This window comes from Protopterus annectens, chromosome 2.part0 (genome assembly GCF_019279795.1).
Source record: "Protopterus annectens isolate FY-2018-M chromosome 2.part0, PAN1.0, whole genome shotgun sequence".
Taxonomy (NCBI): domain Eukaryota; kingdom Metazoa; phylum Chordata; order Ceratodontiformes; family Protopteridae; genus Protopterus; species Protopterus annectens.
Window position 1 is genome coordinate 1,807,164,449 of NC_056728.1, and position 25,250 is coordinate 1,807,189,698.

Consider the following 25,250-nt stretch of genomic DNA (forward strand, 5'->3'; position numbering starts at 1 on the left):
GCTAACGATGGTAATGCCCAAAAGTACTACACTGAAAAATGAGGACATCAGAACATTTCAACCAGGCAAGTTACAATTCTTCACTAGTATTTTTATTACTGTTATGTTGTGATGTGTTTTCCTACATTTCTCTCTCAAAACTACTGCTGCAGCCCCCAGTTTAAGTGTGCAACTGGCCTGACAGGTCCTCACATTTTAATAAGGAACCCCAGGTACTTCTCAACAAGATGCATTAAGTAGAGGCTATCCAAGTTTTACAGTCATAAAATCTAAACTTACACCTTTTTCCTTGACAACAGGAGAAGGTCATTAAAAAGATGAAGATAAATGGCTTCCATCGAATACTTAGTACCACATCCTCCACTCACTTCTTTGATTTGTGCAAGTTCTCCTTCACGAACCAACCAGCGATCTCGTGATATAAGTGGAATAGACTAAACAGGAAACAAAATTTGGAAGTAATTACTCAAAACAGAAAAGATAGTGACCTTAACAAGATAGCAACATTTAAATGTGCCTCTGGGGTCATGTACCTTTACCATTTTCATCTTTTGGACTGTATCCAGATGGGATTAAGTTACCCAATTACAAGCACCTGCAATGCAAACATGGATTTTTACATATTCTTGTCATATGCTTCCATTCCAAGGCTGTCCTATTAGTCTCAACGCAATAAGAATGGTTCACTATTGCGAACAGTTTAAGTACTACATTCCTCGGAGGAAAAAAGAAAAAAAAAAACATATTGTGCAAGGAAAACCATTTCAACCCCCCCCCCCCCCAAAAAAAAAAAAGTCATTCACCACTACAAACACTAGTCAGAATCAGCTATGTACACAGCTCAAAAAAATAAAAGAAAACTAATGGTATTTTATGGGAGTGTTCCAGAGTAACAGCCAATACAGGAAAAGATATGCTGCAATTACTACTTCACTTAATCAGTGAGAGGGCCATATACCTCTCAACTGTACAAATTTTCTCAAAATGTCCAGATTTTTGCCTCATATTTTTGGTCTTTCCTCAAAATCTGTGGTTTTCTGGCAAATCACTGAAGACTGAAGTCACCAAATAATGACATACATTTGAGTTTCAGACTTTATATCCTTCAGAAAATTTATAATAATGCAAAACCTGTTATTCTAGCAACCTGCTAACTTTATAGGAACAGTATTTAAATTATGTTCTTATTTTTGGGCCTTTGTCCCCCCATTCTTCCTTGCTTTGTCCAGATTTCTTGCACTGAGAGGTTGAGAGGTATACAGAGGGCATTTCAGAAACAAACCAGTAGATGCACATAATTCCCTGTGCAAGTTCACTAAAATAATACATATACTTGCAAATACAGCGCCTGCCATTAGTATCTCTGTTGAAAACCTAAAAAATGCAACTGCCATTAAGTAACAAGTCACATGCCCTGTTCTTATTCCAGTGTACAAAGTGGTATCAGATTTAGTAGTCCAGCAGAATAGGGCACCAGTAAAGTTATTGTCTATTAAATATGCTTCAGTTAGCAGACCTAAAATTTTGTTCTTTTCATTTCTAACTACAGATGGAGTAATTCAGCAAACCGTGCACACCAGACACTGCTTACTGGTCACTGCAAATAAAGGCTCTTCACCTAGGGAGATTTGCTGGCTAACAAATGAGGTATCTGGGTAGAAACATTGGAAATTTGATATACTATGCACTTGCTCCCATAAAAGCTGCTGCTGTTGGCAAAATGTTAACAGGATTTGTTTTGTTGTATATTCCTAATGCACTTTCATAGGTCTAATATTCCATCAATAGTTATAGTAATGGTCCTCAACCTGCTCTCCTATAGCAGTGGAGAGAACCTAGAATATAACAGGGTGCCATTTGGGAATGTCACCTTAATTTGCATTCTGCAAAACAATGTAACCACAGCACCATCCAAGATGGTCTATGGATTCTAGATCAAACCAGCAAGATGAAATAGGAGGGGGGGAAAAAACAGGATCTTACAAAAGAGTTATGAAGGCAATCTGGGTTTATTCACAGGAGACAAAATACAGGAGAAAATAAAACAGTTAAAAGGCTAATATAAAAAGCAAGACAGAGAGCACTTATTAAAAAGAAAAAGCAGAAGAATAAACAGTCATATGAAGCATATCAGGGAGCTAAAAGAAAGAAGTGCACAGTGGGATGGCTGAAATGCACGGTTTTGTATTCACTGCCTTATACTAAAGAAGCAGAATAAAGACGAACCAATACTCAAAAGAAAGGCCCAGAATATGGAGGCTGACAACAATCCTTTCATAAGACTATGCACTATGAAAAACTTCTAAAATAAAACTGCATTCAGATCTGCAGTAATTCAATCCACAATTAACACCAAGGATGAGAAGGAACATTAGGAACTTGCATACAGGTATTCAAAGTGCATTAACTGGATTGGCCCTCTACATTAGGCTAAGGTTGTCCTGATTGGGGGGGGGGGGGCAAAGGGTGATAGTAAAAAGGGATTAGCTTCTCTAAAACATAGTTGGGGTCCCCTAGTGGAGGGATGTCCCTTCCCAGTTGGTCTAAGATGCAACACTCCTTTTAGAAATTGAGTTCCCAGTAGCTAAGAATACAAATGAATATACTAGCATAGACAGGATGAAAGCAGAAATATGAACCTTAAAGGATATGCCTGCTTTTAAAGGTCTCAGAATTCAAGCGAAGTGACATTCAACTGGCATTCCAGTCCCTGTATAGACACCATAGGAAGAAAAGTTTCTCTTTTGATATGCAGTTTCCTCATGTTTGGTTTCCTACCCTCCTTCAGGATATTTAGCAAAATGTCTGAAAATATGTGCTTATAACGGAAGAGTCCTACATCATACAAGCTGTTAGATTTTGTATTGTTAGGCTGAAGTGCACATTGGATGCCTGTGTGCGTCAAGCGGTCTACACACTGAGGCAGCGAAACACAGGTAAGTCCAGGGACGAAAGTCATACAACTATCAAAAGCTTTTGACAGGTCAAAGAAAACTGTGGAGACAAGGTTATCATTATTTTCTCTATTAGGTTGCGGAAGTTAAAGAGGCTGAAGTGGTATTGAGGCCAGAAACCATGCTGGGCTGAAGAGAAGATGGTCAATGATGAATTGTAGCATTTCAGCATGGGTGCATTTTTCTAGGATTTTTGATGGTAACAATATGGCTATGGGCCTATATTTTTTTTTTATTCCCCAGGCACGTAACTTTCAGTGATGGACAGGTTTAAGACTCAAGACTGGATAGGTAACAGCATCAGCAGCAGTCGTAAAGTATTCAGATGCTAGCTGGACTGGAGCCTATGGGAGCAGGCTGTATTTTGTGAAGTTTTTTTTGTTTGAGACCGTGACTACTGGTTTGAATGAGAAGGCTGTGAGATTGTTGTTGCGCTGAAACAGGATGAGGAGCGGGACATTATCTACATTTAAACAATGCTACTTTTTATATAATGTGGGTATTGAATTAGGTGGGTATGTCTCCCTTTCCTGGGGTTGGGACTTCTGGCAGGGATAAATAGAGTTCCAGAACAGTACTGGGCTGGTGTTGTGGGCATCCTGAAATTTGGCGTAATTTTTGGTATTGTCTTGTCAGCTATTTAGCTTAACTTCTGAGGACTCTGTAGTGTTATAACTGCACTGGCTTTATTGTAGGTCCACATTTTCCAAGCTCTTGCTCTCTTAGATTTAGGATTTCTTTTGCATGCTTGCCTTGCCCTGGTGTTGGACAGGACTTTACCCCATTTGGTTCTTAGTAGGCTTAGATGATTTAGGATATCCAAGAATGTGTTACTGAATTTTATTACAGCCTTATATAGAGATATTTTGAGATAGTTCCAGTTACACTGGCTTATTAAAAGGTTTCAGGGCTGAACTGAGAAAGCTTTCGTACAGTACTATTGTAGTACTTGGGGTTTTTACCGTCTTATTATACAAGTAGGAAAGTGATCCAAATGTATTGGGAACTGTACCAAAGGCTACAATTGTTTTACTAGTGAGGTAGGAACACAGTCTAATATATAGTTTCCCAGTTTGACATTCTGTTGCATCTGGTTAATAATTTTGGGATCAGACAATTAAATGCCAAACAGGAGAGGTCCAAGTACAGATCCCATGTGGACTAGTTTCCTTAGCACTATTTTAAAAAGCACCTATCACACTGACTGTGTGGGTTCTGTCTTTTGGTCACTGTAAGGATCTATATGTTTAGGGATGCCAGTTTCCTTAGAATTATGCCACTGAGGTATGGTACTGAATAATTTGGCCAGTTCAAGATATGCTAAAATGACCACACTAAGCTTGTGTAACCCTCTTGAAGGGAATCCCTCTCAAAGATATTAAACAGATACATGAAATTCAAGCTTTTTCTTTTAATTAGATGGAATATACTGCAATATGAATGGTCTACTCATTCCTTGGGACAGCAGAATTACCTCGCTACAGAATGTAACTACATGCATTGCAGCAACTTCTTTTAAAAGAAAAATAGATTTCAAACAAAAGAATCTAACCTCCAAGGAATGTACTAAACCAGAGCTGACACTGTTTTTATGGGAGACTTATTTGGTCATGCAAATATTATTTCTAGCAATAATGTAGATGTGGTAATAACGGAAGTATTGCAAGATAACTCAGCAAAACCATTTAGTGTTTGTAAAAGCAAGCAGGAGCCAAATACTGCCAAGCAATCCTATCTGAGATGTCCACTTACATACAGCAGGGACATACTTACGATCCTGAGATTTAAAGTTTAACTAGCATATACTGACTGCTGATTCCACTCTGAAAAAATGTTTATGTGCTATACCCTCTTTCTTTTAAAGAGAAGCTTAACTTACTGAGACACGTTTGCTATACACAAAAACACAATACAAAATGTGGCAAAGTAGGTACTTTTCCATGTTACATCTGTAATTACTATTCTATTTTGAAGCAAGATCAGTTTATACACTGATATAAATATGCTTCATGTCTGTCAATTTGCTGATTGCAGTAAATAAAATTTGGCGGGGTGCATCTTGCAGATGTATATCGCTTTTGCGTAAATTGCCCTTCTTTACGTTGGAAAGAAATGGGACATTTCAGGACCCTTTTGACAAATTCTACAAATTTACAGTGTTAGCGGATTATTAAACTAAATAGTACAAACCAGATTTGACATTCAACTTTAAAGAATGTTAATTTTAAAGGTTTTAATCACTTGAAAGTGCTCTGTAGGACCTACATGTTATACTATGTGTATATTTTGGACTTTGCATTATAAAGGTGGTTCTGATTCATGGTTCCCAGAATGCAATTACTTTTTTTGTTTGGGACTGTGCGAGACGGACTGTTTTCTTGTGGACTGTTTATCCTCTCTAGCCTCCATGAAGTACACTGAAACAAGGCTGCAGCTTTCTTTTCTTGGGACTATTTGGGCACAGGAATTCCAGTTTGCACAGAATGTTAAACCAAGGATTTCTGGACTACAGACTTGCTTCAGTCAGCTACAATAAATAATGGCAAATACCAACAGTTGCATTTTGTCAGTCTATCCATATAAAACTGGTCTCCCAGGGAACTTTAAGCTGCTGAGTACAGTCGGTTAGAGTTCTGATTTGTTCATTTGTACATGCTTCCAGCAGATATCTTACTTTATTAATGCAGGGCATTGTCACCAATACTGATGCGAGTGCAGTTACCTGCTCCTTTAGAAAGGAGACTGTCAGCAATGATCTATTCAGTGACCAAGATCTTAGTATAGATTAATGATTAGATTGGTGGCAGCATGCACAACGTGGGTACTGTAATGGGGCAGTATGCATATCCCCTTCTACAAAATACTGACAGTAAGTGTATAGGAAATCAAGTCACTTAACTGCAGCTACTTTTTGTCCAACTTCACCAAAACATACTAACTCAGACTGGTGGATGAAACCCTGGAGAGTTGGTATTTACAACCTTGGTTCCATATAGCTGGCAACATGAAGCTTATTTCAGTGTGATGCATGTAATTCACAACCCAAGGTATTAGTCACATTTGCCATAAGCTCGAGGTCAGTTAGGGAGTTTGCCAACTTTGTTGGCAAAACTTGGATCTCACTCCCAGCTAACCTTACTCTTGAACAATCACTAAATCTCTAAGAAAGGCCTCAAATAATATTTTAAAAAGCACTGGATTTCTCCCTGCACCAACCCTGATTAACTTAATATCTTCTTGCTTATTTTAGCACTGTATGCATTTGAATGCTGTTAGCTTGGTGTTCCCCACCGAGGGCTACACAGTACTTACTATGTACATACTCTGTAAATATATGTTTCATCTCTGAAGGCATTTTTGTTGCTGTATGCCTGTCTTAATGTGTTATCTGTAATCTGAAGCTTTTCTTCCAGGCCTCCGCTGAAAATGGACATGTATCCAGTGTGACTATCCCGGTCAACAAATGTAAAATAAATAAAATAAACACAACAGGTGTCAATGGTGTGGTTAGCCTCCGCAACTCCTGAACCTCAGCATTTTGTGATGGTAGTGGGATTCAGACCCTTTTCGTTCATCAATTTAGCAACTGTGGTGTGGAATTGAAGTCCTGCACTCTGGACTGTCACATTTTGTGGTAATGTTGTAGGAGTCACAGACCAAGCCCCTGTTCTTCACATCAGATCACATTAGTTATCTAGGCTTTTGCTAGGGTTGTCAATCTGCTTCTATACCACATTTACCTACCTGCCATCTATGTTACACAAGAAATATGTAAGCACACCAAATAAATGAAACCAAACCAAATCAATTAAAAGATGTAGGAACACTTCAGAAATGCAGCACCAACACGCCAAAGTATATTAAATAACTTTACACAAGGAATATCTGAAAACAGCCTCTCGCATACCTGCCAACATTAAGCAAAGCATTACTGAACTTCCAAAATCAATTTTATTTGCTTTTTTCAGTATTCTTACCCGTGGCAAATTAACGTAGAGTTACCTTTGTCTTTGGAAATTCCAAGCGAGTCTCTAACCGTACCAATTCTTCTGTCTGCTTCATCTTTCGTACATTGTCATTACACTCCAAAACAATCTGATTAAAAAATGAAATGAGCATACGTGAAACGGTGCATTTTACACAGGTATTTTATCACAGGTGTCAGCATTACTTTACAGTTGTTTAACAAGGACAAATTCGGAAAACACAATGAAGTAATGTCAGACAAAAGCACATGCTTGTAAGTAGCCAATTCACCACTTGCTCCTATATTATAATCATCAGCTAAACACTTCCACTACGGGAAGTACAATACCACACAGTGATCACAATTTTCTCACTTCTAGACCAGATTGCTTTTAGCACCCTTTTTTGCAGTCCTTTTCACCGTCACTCACATCACACGAGACATACCCTTTAATTATTTTGTATCCGGTTACTTTGCACATTCAAATTACATCTGCTGCCACAGTCCTATACCTCCAAACTATAAGGGGCCCAAAATCGCTCTAATCCACATCCCATCCATCCTGGGGCACATTTCACTACAGTCCCAAGAATCAAATCTTATACAGATACTACAACTTCAAATGGAACTAAATGCCCTTTAGTGAGATTTAATACAGTAATTTTCCTTCAGTCCACATCTTTAGTTTACATGGACATTCACCTCACCCTGGACAGGAGAAATATACCAACTACAATAAGCCATTATTGCACAATACAGTTTTAGTGCTTCAATGGTTTGCAGAAAATTTCCACCCATCTGCCATGTACTGATGTCCAGTAATCTTCAAGTGTAACAGCAGCAACATTTTCTTTATTTTCACTGATGGAAGGTTTCTCAGACCATATTTCAAACTCACCCATCACTAAACCACATATGAGGTCTATGGAATTGGGCTGGTCAAACCCCCACTACGATCCACCCCCCAAAACCCACACACAAGTTTTACATGGTGCTTTGAGACATACCAAAGCAAACCAGCACAGCCAGAGTGCAAAATCCAACACAGCTGTTAGCAAGGTACATCATTTAACCCCCCCCCCCCAAAAAAAAAAATCATGTAATTTCAAATCCAGAATTCAATTTTCAACCAAGAACCCTTTAAGTTGATACCCTGCACTCCCATCAGTCCCCCAAATACAGGCACTTAATTTTCACCATGATGCACAACTCTGGTTACCCAGTTATTTTTATTGTCAATGCAAATATTGTCAAGATAGGACCCACCAGAATTTGAAGGGGAAACCGTAATTTTTGATGATACACAAAGATAGTAATGGCTTCAACATTCATCATGAGCACTAAACGAACTGCCAACCAGACTAAGCATTATGGGACACACAGTACATACAAGCATGGAGCTGCATACATCTTATCACAAGTTGCAAAAAATTCTTTGCATCCCTATGAGGCTACAACTGAAAGCAGATGGACAGAAAGATTTAATATTAGCAGAGTACTACCCATAGAAGCTAAAAGGTCTCTAAAGCAGTTTTGAAATATCAGCCATGCCTTCAATCCTCCTCAGTGGACATTTCTGTTCTCGCACCTTCAAAATATATATGAAACATTTAGACATTGTGCTTTGCTTGAGATATTCCCAAAAAGCGTGCTCACTAGACACCCATTTAGATCAAAATATTTGTACTTGCAAGGTCTTGCAGTTAACATAAGATGGCCAAAGACCGAAATGGTTAATAAGCTGCTTCTTGAATCTGAAGGGTACAGTTTGCTCCCTTCCGCATCCATTTCCCAAATGTGTAAATCTGAGCAAGTGACAACCAAACAGTACTCCTGGGTTGCCCCTGAACAGGGACATGTATCAAGTTGACTTACCCACTTGACAAGTGATGGTTTTGTAGCCTCTTTGCAACTCTGACTGTATTGTACTTCTCTCAGCAACGTGTGCCAATTTTGTCACTTTCGAGCAGTAAAGCAAGCAATTCTGCCTCTTATCCAGATGCTCTGCTCAGGGCACACCATTTTGCTGCATTACTAAATTGCCATTACAAACCTTCTACTCTCATCCCCTATCCTTAATTTCTTTGCATCACCAAGACCCTCGGTGGATGAAGTTGCTTTTCTCTGCAGCCATCCCTTTTTCTACCTTCTCTTCACAATAGCACAGCCTTTATGCCAATAAAAATCACTTCAGTTTCTCAAATAACCTCTAATTCTTTACGGAGATGAGAATCAATCCTCTGCACTGTGATCATTTCAGATATCCCACAAATCCATTAAACTGACTTATTTCTACAGGATATTCACATTTGCATAAATTTTCAGGAAATTTGCATTCATTTGGATTCCAAAAAATAACAAAATTCCCTATAAAGAATTTCCAAAACAGAAGAGTTAATACGAACATAACTATAACTTCCACATTACCAGAGCTAGAGGGTCGATAGTACAGAATCCTGTGCAATGCAGTATGAGTAACTTCTACCTATAAATGCAACTTGCAACAACAGATTACAAACCCATTTCTAGAAATACTACGAAAAAAGCTGACCAAGTAATGCTTGGGAAGCTCAGAAAACCTCACATTAGCAAGTCCATTTTGGTAGCCAAATAATTTAAAAATCCAAATTTCACCAACACATTACTATCAACCTACTTGAAACAATTCCTAGGGAGTGAAACAGATCACAAACGACAGCAAAAGCTTTACTACTCTGCTGGAAAACAGTCAGCCAATAGTCCTCTTGAATTTCTAGCACTTCTAAAACAATGTTGCTTTCATTACTGTTGCATAGTATATGTACAGGTCTTCTTGCACCTGGCCGAGGCAAACTTTTCCATACAGACAGGAACAAACTCTCATTTGGCATGTCCTTGTATTAGGCACATGGTGAAAATTCTGAGGTCTAACTCAAATCCTTGCAAGTGTAGAAATTTAATTGAAAGTACAAAACTGCAATTACTCAGAGTATCGCCCTACTCAGAGGTATGGTGATGTCAGAGTCAATAGCCGAGGTATGGGTGTGTAGCTCCTCCAGAGGATGTACCAAGGAGCAAGCCACTCTGCAAAAATACTCTTAGTAACAGCAAAGTTCAATCACCACCACTTTTCACTGCACTCACAAGAAATCTCATCCCTTTATTAAATGGGTTGCTGTGTAAATACAGCTTTGGAAAGAATAGTAATAAAATAAGCAACCCACAAATCCCAACAATTACTCAGAAATAAAGGAAAAAAATCAGAGGCAATACAATCCTTGTGTAAGCAAATAAGGGAAAGATAGGAGAACTTGGGGGTAGGGGTGTGGAGCTAAAATGAAACTAGCAAATTAAGAACTTAGATGAAATGAATTACACAATTAATACACGGTTCGGTTCTTCCGACAGAGTACGTTTTATTGAGAGGGACTAAATTACCATGCTTCTACAACACAACTTCCACCACTTTTGTGGCCTTAACCATGTACCACAAACACAAAGAACAAAGAAGGATTCTAACTAGTCAAAGAGAATTACATTTAGGGAAATAATATAGAAGCTGACCCAGATTTTCAGGTGCACATATCTAAAAGTATACGAACTGTATCTTAGCCTCTAAAGTCAGAAATTTTATGGGGAGGAAGAGAGACAAACTTATTTTATGTACATCTCTAATCAGTGGCCTAGGATAGGCTTGGTTGCAGTACAGGACCATTTACGTCTTAAATGATTCACGTCTTGTGTGTGGCCTCTTAGTATAATCTCCTGTAATATGCACTATATCTATAGTACTGATACATTTGCTGTCGGGTTTAATTAAACAATCTTGCATGCTGTCATGCCAACATATCAGAGTACACAGACAAACCTGCCATAGTTCACACTTGGAAGCATTTCTACTTCTGTATAAAATACCAAGCAGCGCTACCATGTACACACAGCCACAGGGCTAATGACAAAACTAAATGCACATGATTTTAAGGAAATACATACTGTCTACGGTGAGTACTGTCACATTGTGTACTGCTCGCATTGGTTATGCTGCAGCACTAGGTCTCCACATGTTACTAAATTAATTAGTAATGCACACTAACTCATTTAACACCTGCTAGCAGCACAAATGACAACTCACTCATGCCAAAAAGTCTTTTTATACACCTCCAGTTCATGCCCATATGTCTTTATGGTGTCCAGAACTTTTTTTGGTCTGGCTTCTTTAAGTGACTTCTTCTTTAAGTGACTTACCAGCCAATAGGCAGTATTAAAAAGGGCAAGGAAGTTATCAAAAAAATGACACTAAGATTGATTGTCTAGGATGTCCTGCAGTGGATAAATTAATCTGTTTTCCCCTTATTACTTATATTTATGTTCTTATTTTCATAACTAAGACACCCAATGACAAATGAGGTATATGGTGTGAATCACCAATGTAGGAGACAGGAAAATTCACTAAAAATACATGTTTATATTGCACTATACTGGGAATCTCGATAATTATTTGTTAGCAGTCATGAAAATTAGCAATATTTCCATATCTACGCAATACGTCATAAAACAAGTGACTTTCAAACTACTGCATAACATTATGTGAAACCTTAGATGTTGCTGAAAATTGACCAAAATCTGCATAGTAAGCTGCAAATTTGGAAGATATCAAGCAACTGTATTGATTAGAGAGAAATATGAAAACATGTTTAATTGTAAATATCTCCAAAAGCATGCACTAGAGGAATTTCTTATTGTTAGAGGAAAGTTTGTCGGATTAATAAAAATGTTCCAACAATAAATATAAAAGTCATACAGTTTAAGTTATAAAATAAGTTTGTGAAAGATTAGAAAAATATAATTTGCGATGTGTGCACCTTATAATATGTTACAGTATTTAAGGAAACGGGCTTAATGCACTGACCATTATCACTGCAAAGAATACTTCTGACAACATTCTTTGAACAGTTTAAAACAGCTTTTATTACTCACAAAATATTTACATTTGTTTATCCTACGTTTATTTTTTAGAAAATGCTCTGAAATACAAGATGTTTGTAGGCTTCTACAGGTGTGATATTCCACGTCATATAGATGTTAATAAGTTGTTTAAAACCTGCTGGCAAGTCCATTAATGAGGTGTCACATTCATTACTATCAAGCAGGACAAACTGCCTGGAATTAATTAAAAAAAAAAAAAAAAGAAAAGAAAAAAAGCTCCAATTAAAGCGTTTACTAATGACAGATTTGACATTTACAGCTATGAATACACAAATGTGGTACCACAGTTTAGGGAAACTGAAGCTGTGTGTGGTCTGCCTTTCAAGTGCTGCAAGCATGTATGAAAGAAGGCAATGCATGCAAGTGGTGCAGAGGTGAAGCAGCAAGTAGTACTACTGACTGTAGATGTGAAGGAGGTACAATTTTTTCCATCATGTTTGCATGTTCATCACCACTCTGATAATGCCCAGTGTCATCTCCCTCATTAAGGGGAGGGATCAGTCTTAATGTGCATGCAGTCAATATTCACATCTGTAACCATATGGAGTTTGTCACACCACTAAAAAAAATAAATACACATTTTTAGAAAACAAAAAAAGTGCTCTCTGCAGATGTTTTTCCTCCTCAAAAGCAATGCGGCATTATTGTGAGAGTCCCTGCCCTACGGACAACTTATGGTATTATAATACTATAATTCAGTGCCTATTCCCATTCTCAGCTTGTCAGCCTTCCTCATGCCATGCAGTTTCAGGCATAAGCTTTACTAATTCTAGCCACTTTGCAGGCAGCATGGGGAGTTTTCTGAACACAGCCCAATCACCAAAACCAAAAAAAGACTTTTCTAGTCCCATTTAAACCTGTGCAAATAAGATAAAGGTCAAATACTTACTTGCCATTATCACAAAATACAAGTGCTGGCAAGATTTTCCCAAAGTGAAGCATGGTCCAGCACAGGGAAATGAAAATTCACTGTTAACAGGCAGACATCTCGCAATACTTAACCTTTAATGTTGCTGAAAGAAGTGCAAGACTATATTAATAGGTTCCACCATACATATCACATGTATTCACTGCACTCAAAGGGTGTGAATGATGGGATCAAAAATATGGTACAGACCATCCAAATGGACACCCCTGTACAATAATCCATAACAGACTTGCATCCTGTCTTGACAGTGGCTTAACTTTTCTGTTGCATACTTTGATTTGCAGGGCAAGGAACCGTTAAAATCAAAACGCATTTGGGCGAGCTCACAGATCATGCTTTCATGGATTAATCTTGTCTCACATTTACACACACAGTATATACTTAAAAAAATTCAGAAATACTTTACAATGCCAAACATATCAGCTTTTATACACTTAGAAGCAGGTGTGGAAAATACATGTACTGTAATTTTAAACCAGCCTATTCCAGGCAAACAATATAAACAGAGCAGTAATGGTGCATTTAAGAACAGTCAAGTACCCATCCCCACACACTACTAATTATCAGATCAAACTTTCACTACCTATTTGCAACCCACATTCCACAATCAGGTATTAAGAAAAGCATAATATGCATACAAAAAGATAAAATCGCTTTTGGCTTACTAATGCAATAAAGCCTTCATCAAGTCTGTGACGAGAACTAAAAATCATATACATAGGCAGATAAGTAAAGAGAGCCAACTAGATACAAGGAAACCACAGCTATCTAACCATAAGCATTATCTAATCAGAACACAGTGTAATATCTAATAAGCAACCATCATTACATGTTAGTATGCATAAAAACTAAGTTATTTACAGCTCAGAGAAAATGTCAGTGCTCTGCAGTAGAGAAACACCTGCCATAACAACTTTCATGTTTACAGCCCCCAAAAAGGTTTATAGTAATATATAAAAAAAAGTGTTCACGTGTGTGCATTAGCACGCACCAGTATGCTAAATGGGGGAATTATACCAAAACTTTATGGTAACAGCAGCATAAGAAAAGTATGCCTTATCCAAACACTTAATTCTAAATGAATCATTCTGGACTGTGTGGAGACAGATGAGCTTGAAGAGGATTCAGTGGTGTTTTGGAGAAAAATAATTATGCTGGCAGCTAAAATTAAATGCATTCAGAAAACCAGGACTTAACTACTATTGCTCTATTAAGTGTGTGTTGAATTTACACAAGCTGTCACAATATGTGAAGTTTATTTATTTTTTTTTTTTACAGAATTTGTGAAGAAATATTTTTATGATACTAATAAAGGTACTAAGCATAATAAACTATTAACTTTAATTTTGATTAAATTTAGTACACTTACATCACCGGGGATTTAAACAGTAGACTCCAAATAATTTTTATGCTGCTATTACCATAAATTTTGATACAATTCCCCCATTTACCATAATGGTGCACGTTCATGCACACACCTGCATACTTTTATACAATACTAGCTAGTTTACTTCATCCACTGTTTTCTGTATGTGTGTGCACTTTTTTTATTTTTTTTACTGGTTTTCATTGTATAAACCTTTTTGTGGCTGTAAACATGAACTGTCATGACAAATGTTTTTCTCCCTCTACTGCAAAGCACTGACATTTTTTCTAAGATGTTAATAACTTAGTTTTTATGCACACTAATACACATGGAAGGATGTGTATTAGATATTACACAGATATATATTTTACAGTGCTCTAATTAGATAATGTTTATGGTTAGATAGCTGTGTTTTTTTATTGTACCTATCTAGTTAGCTATTTTTACTTACCTATGTATATGATTTTAGGTTCTTATCACAGACTTGAAGGCTTTATTGAATTAGTTAGCCACCACAACTTTAGTTAAGTCAGTCTTTTTATTTTCTTAATATCCAACTTTGGAATGCGTGTTAAAAATGGATCCGTAGTGCTTTCCTTAGCTAGGATTTAGTTTGATCTAATCCGTAGCAGTCTTGGGGGTGGGTACTTGCTGCTCTTAAATGCATTGTTACGGCCCTGTTTATGTTGTTTGCCTGGAGCAGGCTGGATTAAAATGAAAAATATATATTTTCAACACCTACTATAAAAGCGGATATGTTTAACATTGTAAAGTATTTCTGATTTTTTTTTTTTTTTTTGTTAGCAATTATCGCTAGTCTGTGATTAAGTTTTTAAAGGCTTGTTGCTTTGGAACACTACCTGGGTTTCATGATTTTTAGAAATTATGACTGAGCTCATCAATGAAGTTTTAAGACTACTCATTTTGCTGTTTATCTACTTTTTTCTATTATTGAAATATATTACAATTTAACTGATCTTGCTTTATGGTTCAAATAAGAACATGCTGCTTGAAGGCTGCTACAGTAGGTCACATGATTCTTTCCTTAACTGGACTGGTTTGCTGAACCTTACCCCAAGGTTAGATTAAGCTGTGTGGGCACTGTAGTCATGTGATCCATAAAACTGCCTAATGTATTCCTGTCCAATTGTGTTGTTAATATTTTAAGTATTACTGTATATGCACTAGTCTGTCACTCAAACTGTGTGTTCATTGTTATGTCTTGCACAGGTACCAAAGCAACACAATTTCTTCAGCTTGCACTACTGTGTATATCTGACATACAAAGTTTACTTTGAACTTTTAGCTTGAACTTTGAAAATGTTTCCAAGTCATGGGACCACTGGGACCATCTATCTTGTATGCATACAATAATGCACAAACTATATTAGTTAAGGACATAGAATATGAATCCTGACCAAATGCAACATGTTAAATGTTTCACTGTCACTTGTTAGTGACCAACAACCAATGGATAGGGTATCACTTATTCCAGTGAGTAAAGTCTTTCTATTTGAGTCTGGTACTACTGCATAGCAAATATGCAACAGGTAAATCTTTTCCTAGTCACCATATGGATTGCTACAGGATTCCATGCCACTGTGCTATTTATTTTTATAAAAATATGCAACATTATCAGACATGTCTGAAATAAATTTCTATCAAGATGCACTTGAGTCTTCTCTCAATTCAACCCAAACTCTGACTTTCATAGGCTGTCCCCTAGACACAAAGCCATAGCAAACATTTTCCCCTTGAGAACATGAGTCTCAACCATTCAGCTGCTACTGCTAAGAAACCTTTTTGTCCAGCAAATGCTTCAGTACTCTTGAAAAAAATGAAGGTCTCAGTACGGATGCTGCCATAAAACAGATACCATGAGGGTTCATTAGCAGATTACAGTGCAGGGGTTTCAGCACTATGAACCCTTGAATGCACCTATCAAACCTCCACATCATGCAAAAGCTCTCTGGAATGGTGCGTTTTCCCTGCCGTCTTTTTTTTTTTAAAAATACATTTCTCCTTTGCCTTCCAAAATTACCACTTCCCCTACCAAGATGTGAAGTCCACAGTCTCAGCTACCCATCAAGAACTCTGATCAAAGCTTTTGTGAATTAAAAATGTAAAAAAATGACAGCAGCTCATCTTTCCCTCCAAGCTCAGAATAACTGGTTTTCACAACGCTAGAATTTATTTAAGCAACACTGTAGCAGCAAGGCATCCCAAATAATTGGGGGGGGGGGGGCTCATTCCTACTCTCTATGCAGAGAGAAGTTAGAAATCTGGCAATGGGCCTTCCAGAACAGATTATCCGCAGTTTATAGTTCAGGGCATGTAAATGCGAGGCAGGCTGAGCACATGGACATGTTTTACTAAAAGTCATCTCTATGGCCCTTCATGAAAACTGATATTCAGAGGAAGTGAAGTTGCCTAGAGAAGCTCTACCCTATGAACACAGCAAGATTTTGGAGACATTTCCCCTCGATTACTATAGGTCAGTGAGGAGCAAGGCTACATTCACAAACGTGACCCAAGGCCTCTTCTGTGCCTTTCCCGCTGCTTCTGTTCATAAAATGTATTCTTAACGCCAAGGTGACAGTAATTCTTGTTGCTCATTAGTGACTCTGGCAAATGCAATTATACATATTAGTAGTAGTTTTGTGTAGCCATTCCTTTGACAACAGCATTACAGATTCTTCTGTACTTCAAGAGGACAGCTTGACTACTCGTTCCACCAATTGCTGGAATTAAATATTTATTTCTTCATTCTAATGACCTTCTAAGTCAGATTTAAGGACAAATTGAAAAGATATTCTATATGGGCTTCAGTCAGTAAAACAGAGCCACTCAAGGCCTCTGGTCATTCATTACCTCTAAAAATTTTTGTTCTCTTCACCATGTCTGCTAACTAGACACCCACTGCCTTTACTGCCCCATTCATTCCCCAACACCAGGAAGAGTGCTATTTATGATGCAGTAGTCATCCAGCAGTCACAACGAGTATTCCTTTATATGGCACTCCCCAAAATGAGAGGTGTGACGTCCCCTCACTGGGCTAGTAATCAAGGAGCCCGAATCCTCACCACTGACTTTGGAGAGAGATGTTCACTTGGAACAAAAATGGATACACCCAGTATTTCCAGATGCAGCTCTCTGCATCAAACACAATTTCCCTTAAGAACACACACAGGGAACATACTCAGCCCAGGTCTAGGTTTATCTCAGTTTCTCCCCAAGTCTCCAATAACTCTATAGCTGTGCCAGTGGGGAGTATTAAGTCCTCAGCCGTGTGTCCAAGCCAACTCTTCCAGCATCCTCTCTGTGAAACTAGTGCTTTGTGTTCCTGCTCCAAGTAGATAACACACGCACACACAAACACAAACACACAAACACACACACACACAAACACAAACACACACACACACACACACAAACACACACACACACAAACACACACACACAAACACACACACACACACACACACACACACACACACACACACACACACACACACACACACACACACACACACACACACACACACACACACACACACACACACACACACACACACACACACACACACACACACACACACACACACACACACACACACACAAACACACACACAAACACACACACACACACACACACACACACACACACACACACACACACACACACACACACACACAAACACACACACACAAACAAACACACACTGGGAAAGGCTGGCACAGATTTACCTACTGTGCCCCCTTCTGCCCAGACTATAAAGCAGTTATTGTCACCAGCCACTACAAAGCCAGCTACCCAAGGCTCTTGCAAGGGTACCCAATTATACTAAGTGAAATGAATATCAATACAAATGGCAATGTTGACCAAGCAGCCAGGCTTCAGAAGTGGCCACATTGCCACCAATAAATATAAGTACTCTCAAAAGTTAAAATATACTCTAAAGGACCAGCGACAATGAAAAGTTTACATATATTTAATAAAAGACATGAAAATACAAAATACCTATTTACAGTAAACACCAAAGTTTCACTCACAGGAAATTTTAAAAACAACACAGCTGGAAAGACTGACCGTTACAGAAAAACACTACTCAACTAGTCTCACTATATTTTCCTGACTGATCAAGGGAATTATTGTTCCTACTTAAAGTAGGATAAGATGCAATAGGTGAGGGATCCTTCTATGTCAGGTTCCTGGAAAAAGATTGCCCTGAGACTTCTGTCTCACCTAACATTATTTCTGTACAGAATGACATCACATACATCTGATCTGACTTCTGGTTCCCATGCAACACCCCATTGCTAGAAAATGACAGGATTTAGCACCTACATGTCAGTACACACAAGAGCATTGCTCAGATCTGGTGCAGCTTCTGAAGTCATAAAACTCTTACAACCTTCTACTCCTCCTACAGAGGCTAACAAACCATGCTTCGTAAAGACATTACTTCTCGTCTGGCTTCATTCAAAACTGAGATATCATCTTTATGGCCTAGGCCCAGTAATTTAATTTCTTATTTCTCAAAGCTTAACCTCTTCTCTTTCATAGGTTCATAGGTTCATACTAGGCTATCTGCCCGAGGGCATTTACAAGCCTAGCCCATCGTTTTGTGGCTTACGCCACCCCTTTAGTATGGGGAACTATACCCATTATTTTGCTGTGCCTCTGTCGAGCAGTGACACTGAGGTAATCCCTGGGGTATATCTGTGATCTCCCATCCATTGGTCAAGATTTCTCTTGAACAAGGCCAGCGAGGTGCTCTGCCTCACATGTACCGGGATTTTGTTCCACAGCATAGGGAGTCTTTGGGTGATGAATCTATCCCTCCAGCACGTCCTATTAATAGCCGTGTCGAGGTTTAAGTCTCCCGCCCTTGTGGCTCTGATGGATCTAGATTTTTGAGGTGAAGCATATTCATCAAATCTGGGTTTGACATGGCCTTGTATGTTGGGCAAAGGTCACCTCTGAGCAAGCGTGTTTACTGAATAGAGCTGGAGTTCTTTCAGTCGGGCAGCATAGGACAGATTTTGAGACCCTTTATCCTTTTGGTGAGGAACTTTGTGGCCTCTCCAGCTGCTGCAAGTGTCGGGTCAGATACATCCCGAATGGGGCATTGTACTCAATCATTGGTCTGATGAGTGATGAGTAAAGGGAGACTATGACCTCCCTTGATCTAGATGAGAATCCCTTCATGATAAGGTGGGCAATGTAGAAGGTCTTCCTAACTACTTTAGCTACATGGGTGTCGAATGACAGACTACTATCAACCTGGGTCCCCAGGTCCCTGATAACTTCTTCTGTGCTCAGTGGATTGCCACCTATTTGGTAGCTAGGGGTAACCTTGTTTTTCCCAAAGGGTATGACTATGCATTTTTGGCATTTAACTTCAGGCCGTGGCTCTGGCACCAGTTATCCGCTTCTGTGAGACCCTTCTGAAGGATATCTGTGTCAGATGTGTTTTCTACTATGGCCCAGTTTGCAGTCATCTGCAAACTTTGTCAGCCATAACCCTCCTGTGTTTGCTTGTACTGGAAAAGTAGATGCCAAAGAAGAGTGGGCCCAGGACTGAGCCCTGTGGGACACCACTTGTGACAGGTTTTGAGTCTGACATGGCGCCAGCAACTCTGACCCTGTGGGTTCTGTCACTCAGCCAGTTTGCAACCCATCTTGTGATGTATGGGTTAACATTTAAGCTGATGAGTTTTTCAATGATACCCGAGTGGGGTATTGTATCAAGGCCTTAGCCAGATCGAGGTAGGCTGTATGGACTGCCTTTCCCTCGTCAATGGCTTTGGTGACTGTTTCAAGAAGTCAACCAAGTTTAAAAGGCATGATCTGCCTTTGACAAAGCCAAACTGGGTTGGATCCAAAGTCTGCAAATTCCCTATGTCTTTATTTATGAGGTCCATTATGATCCTCTCCATGGCTTTGCAGATAAGGCTTGTCAAGCTAATGGGCGGTAATTTCCAGGGTCGGTGGAGGCACCGCCTTTGTGAAGTGGGACCACAGTTGCAGTCGCCACTTCCTGGCATGATACCGAGGTAAGACTGATTAAACAGCTGTCCTAGCTGTGGGTTTAATTCCTCATTGAGTTCGTGGAGCACACAGCCGGGGACACCATCAGGTCCCATGGATGCTGTGTTTTTGCTTTGGAGAGAGCAGTTCTCACTTGGGCTGGAGATGTTTGGGGGCTGCAATCGCTTGGTATAGATATCTCTCCTTTGGGGAGGGGAGAAGTTTGCACTGAACCTGTCAGCCAGTATGTTGGCAATGTCTGTAGGATCAGTAATCTTCACATCATTTTGAACTAGTTCTGAGCATATCTGGGAGTTTCCTCCTAGGTTTCTAACATAGCTAAAGAAGGCCTTATGATTGTCTTTTGAGTCTTTAGCTATTTTTCTCTCGAAATTTGCTTTGGATGATTTTATGAGCTCTTAGTTTTTTACTTATAGTGATCAAGGGTGTCTTACCTTTTAAGGATTTTGCTCCATCTTGTAGTAGCTTCCTCCTTTTATTGTAGAGTTTGTTTATGGCTGGGGTCCACCAGACTGGACGCTTGCCTTTGGTACTAAGAGTCTTTGTTTTGTTTGGGATTGCCTTATCCATGCAGTCCTGCAGGTGCTGGTAGAAGGTGTTTGTAAGTGATTCAGTGGCTTGAGTACTGTTTTCCGCCAGCTCGGGGCCTTAAAGGAGACCACACTAGTCTTTAGAAGTGTGAAGTCGGCTTTGAGAAGTTCTTTACTGTGGTCTTTTTATTTCAGGTGGGGTGGGATGAGGACCTCCAGCGAGATTAGTTTGTGATCTGATCTCACCAGTGAGGGGTATACTTCGGTGTTGAACATTGTGCTCCCATGTTCGTGATGATGAGATCAAGTATGTTATCTCCTCTTGTGGGATGGTGACTAGTTGTTCCATGGCATTTGAGTTTATGAATTCCAGGAACTTTTGGGCTAGGGTGTTTGGGCTTGAGTAGTGTTCCCAGTCTATATTAGGGTAATTGAAGTCACCTAGTATGATGGTGTTTGGTGATACATTTATCCCTCTAGTGTTTTCAGGAAGGCCATGTGAGGTTCCTGAGTTTGTGAGGGTGGCCTGTAACATGCTACAATTTGCAGAGCAGTCTTGCCTATGGTTAATTGCACCTGGATGGTCTCCGATGCATCGTGCGTTGCCACCAGTCTTGAGGTGTGGGTGTCCTTGATGAATATGGATACCCCCCCCTCCTTTCTTGGTATTGTCCGGATTTTGGGGCCGGAACGCATGATATGAGGTAAAACCTGATAGCTAGGGTGCTCTCAGGAGCCTTGAATCAGGTTTCTGTCACAGCACAGACATCGATGTTCTCCATACTGAGAAGGGCCTCGAGTGCGTGCATTTTGAGATTGAGACTTCTGGCATTGAGCAGCATTACCCTTAGTTTTTTCCTTTTTGTGTTCTAGGGTGGTAGGTTTAGAATTTGAGCCTTGCCTAAAAAAGGCACTATGGGGTGGCAGGAGCCTTTGCCAATATCCGGAATCCCAGGGGTGACCGGTGCAAGCCGTCCCTTGTGAAGCAGCGTGGCCTGTCCAGCATGTCATCCCAGGCAGACAGATACTGGATCCCCTTTGAATGACACCAGTGTTTAAGCCAATTGTTAAAGCTGATCATCTTATCTCTGTATTGTGGCATCACTCTTGGTGAAGGTAGGATACTGCTCAAGGTCAGGGTCATACCTGCCTGGGCTACATAATCAGAGAGCTCCTCAATGTCTCTTTTCATGTAGTCCAAGGAGGTACGTCTCAGGTCGTTTACACCAGCGTAGACAATGACTGAGTCATATTTGTACTTGCTGTTGAGAGACCTGAGTGCTTATGCTATGTGGCGGATTCTAGCCCGACAGGCAGCTTACTGTGACCTTCTCCTTACTCAGTCTGGTGAGCGGGACGTCAGTGTGTCTGACTATGGAGTCACCAATGACTAGTGTGTCTGGCATTGTGTTTGGCCTTAAGGGCTGTGACTGTTTGACACTCTGACTGTGAGGTCTATGTGTTGCAGGTGTTGTGTTCTGAGGTGGTGGTTGTTTGGGTGTCTGCTTTGGTGGCCTCTGCTGTTTTAGTAGATTTTTGATCAGAGCCTCAGAGTATGTCTTTGTGTGTTTATGTGTATGATTTGAGGTTGTAATGGTGCTATGTGAGACTGGGTCTATAGTGTGTGTGGTAACCTTCTCCTCCTGACTGGTCTTGCCAGTCCTGTGTTGAGAGAGCTCAGCCTCCAGTTTGGCCGTATAGTTGCATCTCTCGCAAGTATTTGTGTTTTGTGGGAGGAGGAGAGGGTTGTCTGTGTACATGAGGCAATTGTAACATTGCCTCAGTATTCCCAGGTTCGCCAGCTGAGCAGGAGAGGACACTAGCAACTGATCCCTCGACATGCTAGAAGGATAGATAAAAACTTTTAAAAAGATTCAGGGGGACGTGGGTGACCGAGAAATGGGGGGTTACCTTTTTGGGGTACTATCTATGACAAGAGTGCCGTATCAAGGTAATAAGTACTGTAGGAGCAAGTGCTAGGTTTAACAGATAGAGAATAGTCTACTTGGAGTCAAGTGGAGATGATCTTTTTAGTTATAGGATACGCTGATTAGATCAGTAGTATAGTTCGAGGAAAGTAGTTTTAAGGGAAAATTTGAAGAGTGGACTTTAGGTAGCCCGAATAGTTTAAACCTGCCTAACCGGCGCTGCCCTAGTGTGCAACAGTGGCAGTATCATCTGTTAACATACATGTATCTAATTCAGTTACAATACAGTCAGGACCCACTGTTGGTATATTTTTAAACACAAGCAACTTTACAAATCCATTTTCAACACAAGCATCTGTACAAAATCAAATAAAAATTCTATACTAAATTCCAGCTAGCTGTACTGGCATATATTACACATCCACTGCCCTATTTCTCCTGGCATAGCTGGCAGTACCTCCTATCACAAGGGGGCTGCTGCCACTTTCACTTATGCGGCAAGGTGAAGTTGGCTTATCAGACCCATGTAACATTTTTTTCCCACAGTTTTTCATGCACCATACTTTTTCAAGGTGGTTTTGGCAGTGCAGAAAGCTGGCCTATCCCAGGAGTGGACACTGGCTGCTAGCTACCTCTCTCCAACACCTACCTAAATGATATCTGTTCATATGGGTTGTAGTCAGGACTTCATTTTGCTTTCATAGAGCTACTTCTTTTCTAAGATTTGACTCTGGTTTATGTTATTCTTTCTTCAAAATCCACATAACAGCTATTCATAACTTCTATAAAAAAATGAAGATCTCCAATACAAGGTCTACAAAATCCTTTAGGGTACTTCACATCTTCAGCCTTCAGTTAGGGATTCAGTGTACTTTTGAGCTCCTCTACCCCCGCTTTACACCCCCGCTTTACCTCATTGTTTCAGCAGGATTCATCTATGTCATGGAAAACTGCCATGTGTACATAACAGATCTACAAGGACAGACAATTCCCTGCTGCATGCGCAGTGCTTGCAGCTCTATATCAGAGAATAAATGTTCAGTACATTCAGCAATGGGGAAGAGAAAGCAATGGGGAAGAGATACCAACAGAAGTTGTATGCTGATTGCAAGAGTTCTGATTCGATTTATCTGTTTGCCAGAAGTGCTGTCATTTTTATGCATGAAGACTAACCAAACCCTTAGAGTGGATTTTAGAGCATCTTCGTAATATCTGCAAATATAAAGCCAGTGATTCACTGGCTAAACATATAACCAAGTTTCCTGGACATCTCTAAGTTTATGGTGCTTCAGCTGCTCACTAGGAGTCTGAAAGGTGGTGATGTCAAGAATTTCACAGAGAAGGTGGAGACCAGATGGATAGTGGTACTGTAAGCTGACTATGGCTTGAATGCTATGGCCCCTTTAAGATCTTTGCTGAAAGCCAAGGGATTAGTTTATTGACCAATTGTTTTTTTATCATGTGATCTGTTGGTTTTAGTACTTTTTCTGCTTCAGTGTTTTGTACTGTATTGGTCTGATGAAGAGCTTGTTGGCTTGAAAGAGCTTGCCAAATAGTAAATTTTATGTTTTAGCTGTGTTTAGTCAGACCTTTTTTAACCACATTTTTACATCTGTAGTGACTGAATTTTGGAATATGGAAGGAGAAGGGGAGACCCATATTTAAGGATATTTGCTGTTGCCACCAAAGTGATTTCTGACGCACCTCAGCACAAGGATTTGAAATTAAAGGATGTTGGTGCTGGGACCAAAGAGACTTTGGATACTTTCTCATGTGGAGTCGTGCCAGTGCTGTTATTAGAATCATAGATGCCATGAGACCCAAAATCCTGAGGTATTCCATTGCAAGTGACCAAAATCTGAGTGGAAAACCTTAAAAAGGGATCTAGATATGCATCTTATTTTTTACTAGGGAAGAAAAGCAATTTGAACTGAGGTGTCTGACACCCTCAGAACACAATCCTGTGTGAAGGGAGTCCCAAAAGACTTCTGAATGTTCCCTTGGAATCATAGTTTATGTAAAAGCTCTCTCATCAAATGTGAAATTCCTGTCACTTTGAAAAAGACTGCAAAGATAAGCAAGTCACCTAAATATCGAAAACATACGATACCCTGCAGCCTGCAATGAGTTGCAACTGAAGCTTGGGAACACTCTTGGTGTAGTGGATAGTCCAAAGAGTAAGGCAGAGAATGGATAATGTGACCCAGACACACACAACCTTAGAAATGCCCGATGTATAAATAGAAATGTGATGAGCATCTTTTGAATGTAGTGTTATCAGGTAACAGAGGAAGATTAGGAAAGAGGTTAAGTGACATTTTGGATTTGGGCACCATCACAAACAAGTATAGAAAAAAAAAGATACCAATACTGGCCTCACAGCATTTTCTTTCTTTAGCACTAACATACTTGAACAAAAGTGGTTCCCCACCTGGGAAAGAGGAAATTGTTCCATCATACACAAACAGCAAGTGATCTGGTAGATGAAGGATTACCCATCTGTAATCTTGAAGGACTTTCAGGACCCATTTGTCTAAAATTATCTGCTGCCAAAGTG

At 39.6% G+C, this 25,250-nt stretch overlaps 1 protein-coding gene across 1 annotated transcript in view; it reads right to left on the reverse strand.

Moving 5' to 3' along the window:
• Positions 1-275: 275 nt before the first annotated feature.
• The window catches only part of LOC122792889 (rho guanine nucleotide exchange factor 19-like), a 178,286-nt gene continuing 153,311 nt past the window's right edge, over positions 276-25,250 (reverse strand). Inside the window, exons 6-7 of the mRNA XM_044060448.1 lie at positions 6,957-7,049; positions 276-434 (exon numbers count right to left, since the gene is read on the reverse strand). Of these exons, the coding sequence (XP_043916383.1) occupies positions 276-434; positions 6,957-7,049 (252 nt within the window). The remainder of the gene's footprint in view (positions 435-6,956; positions 7,050-25,250) is intronic.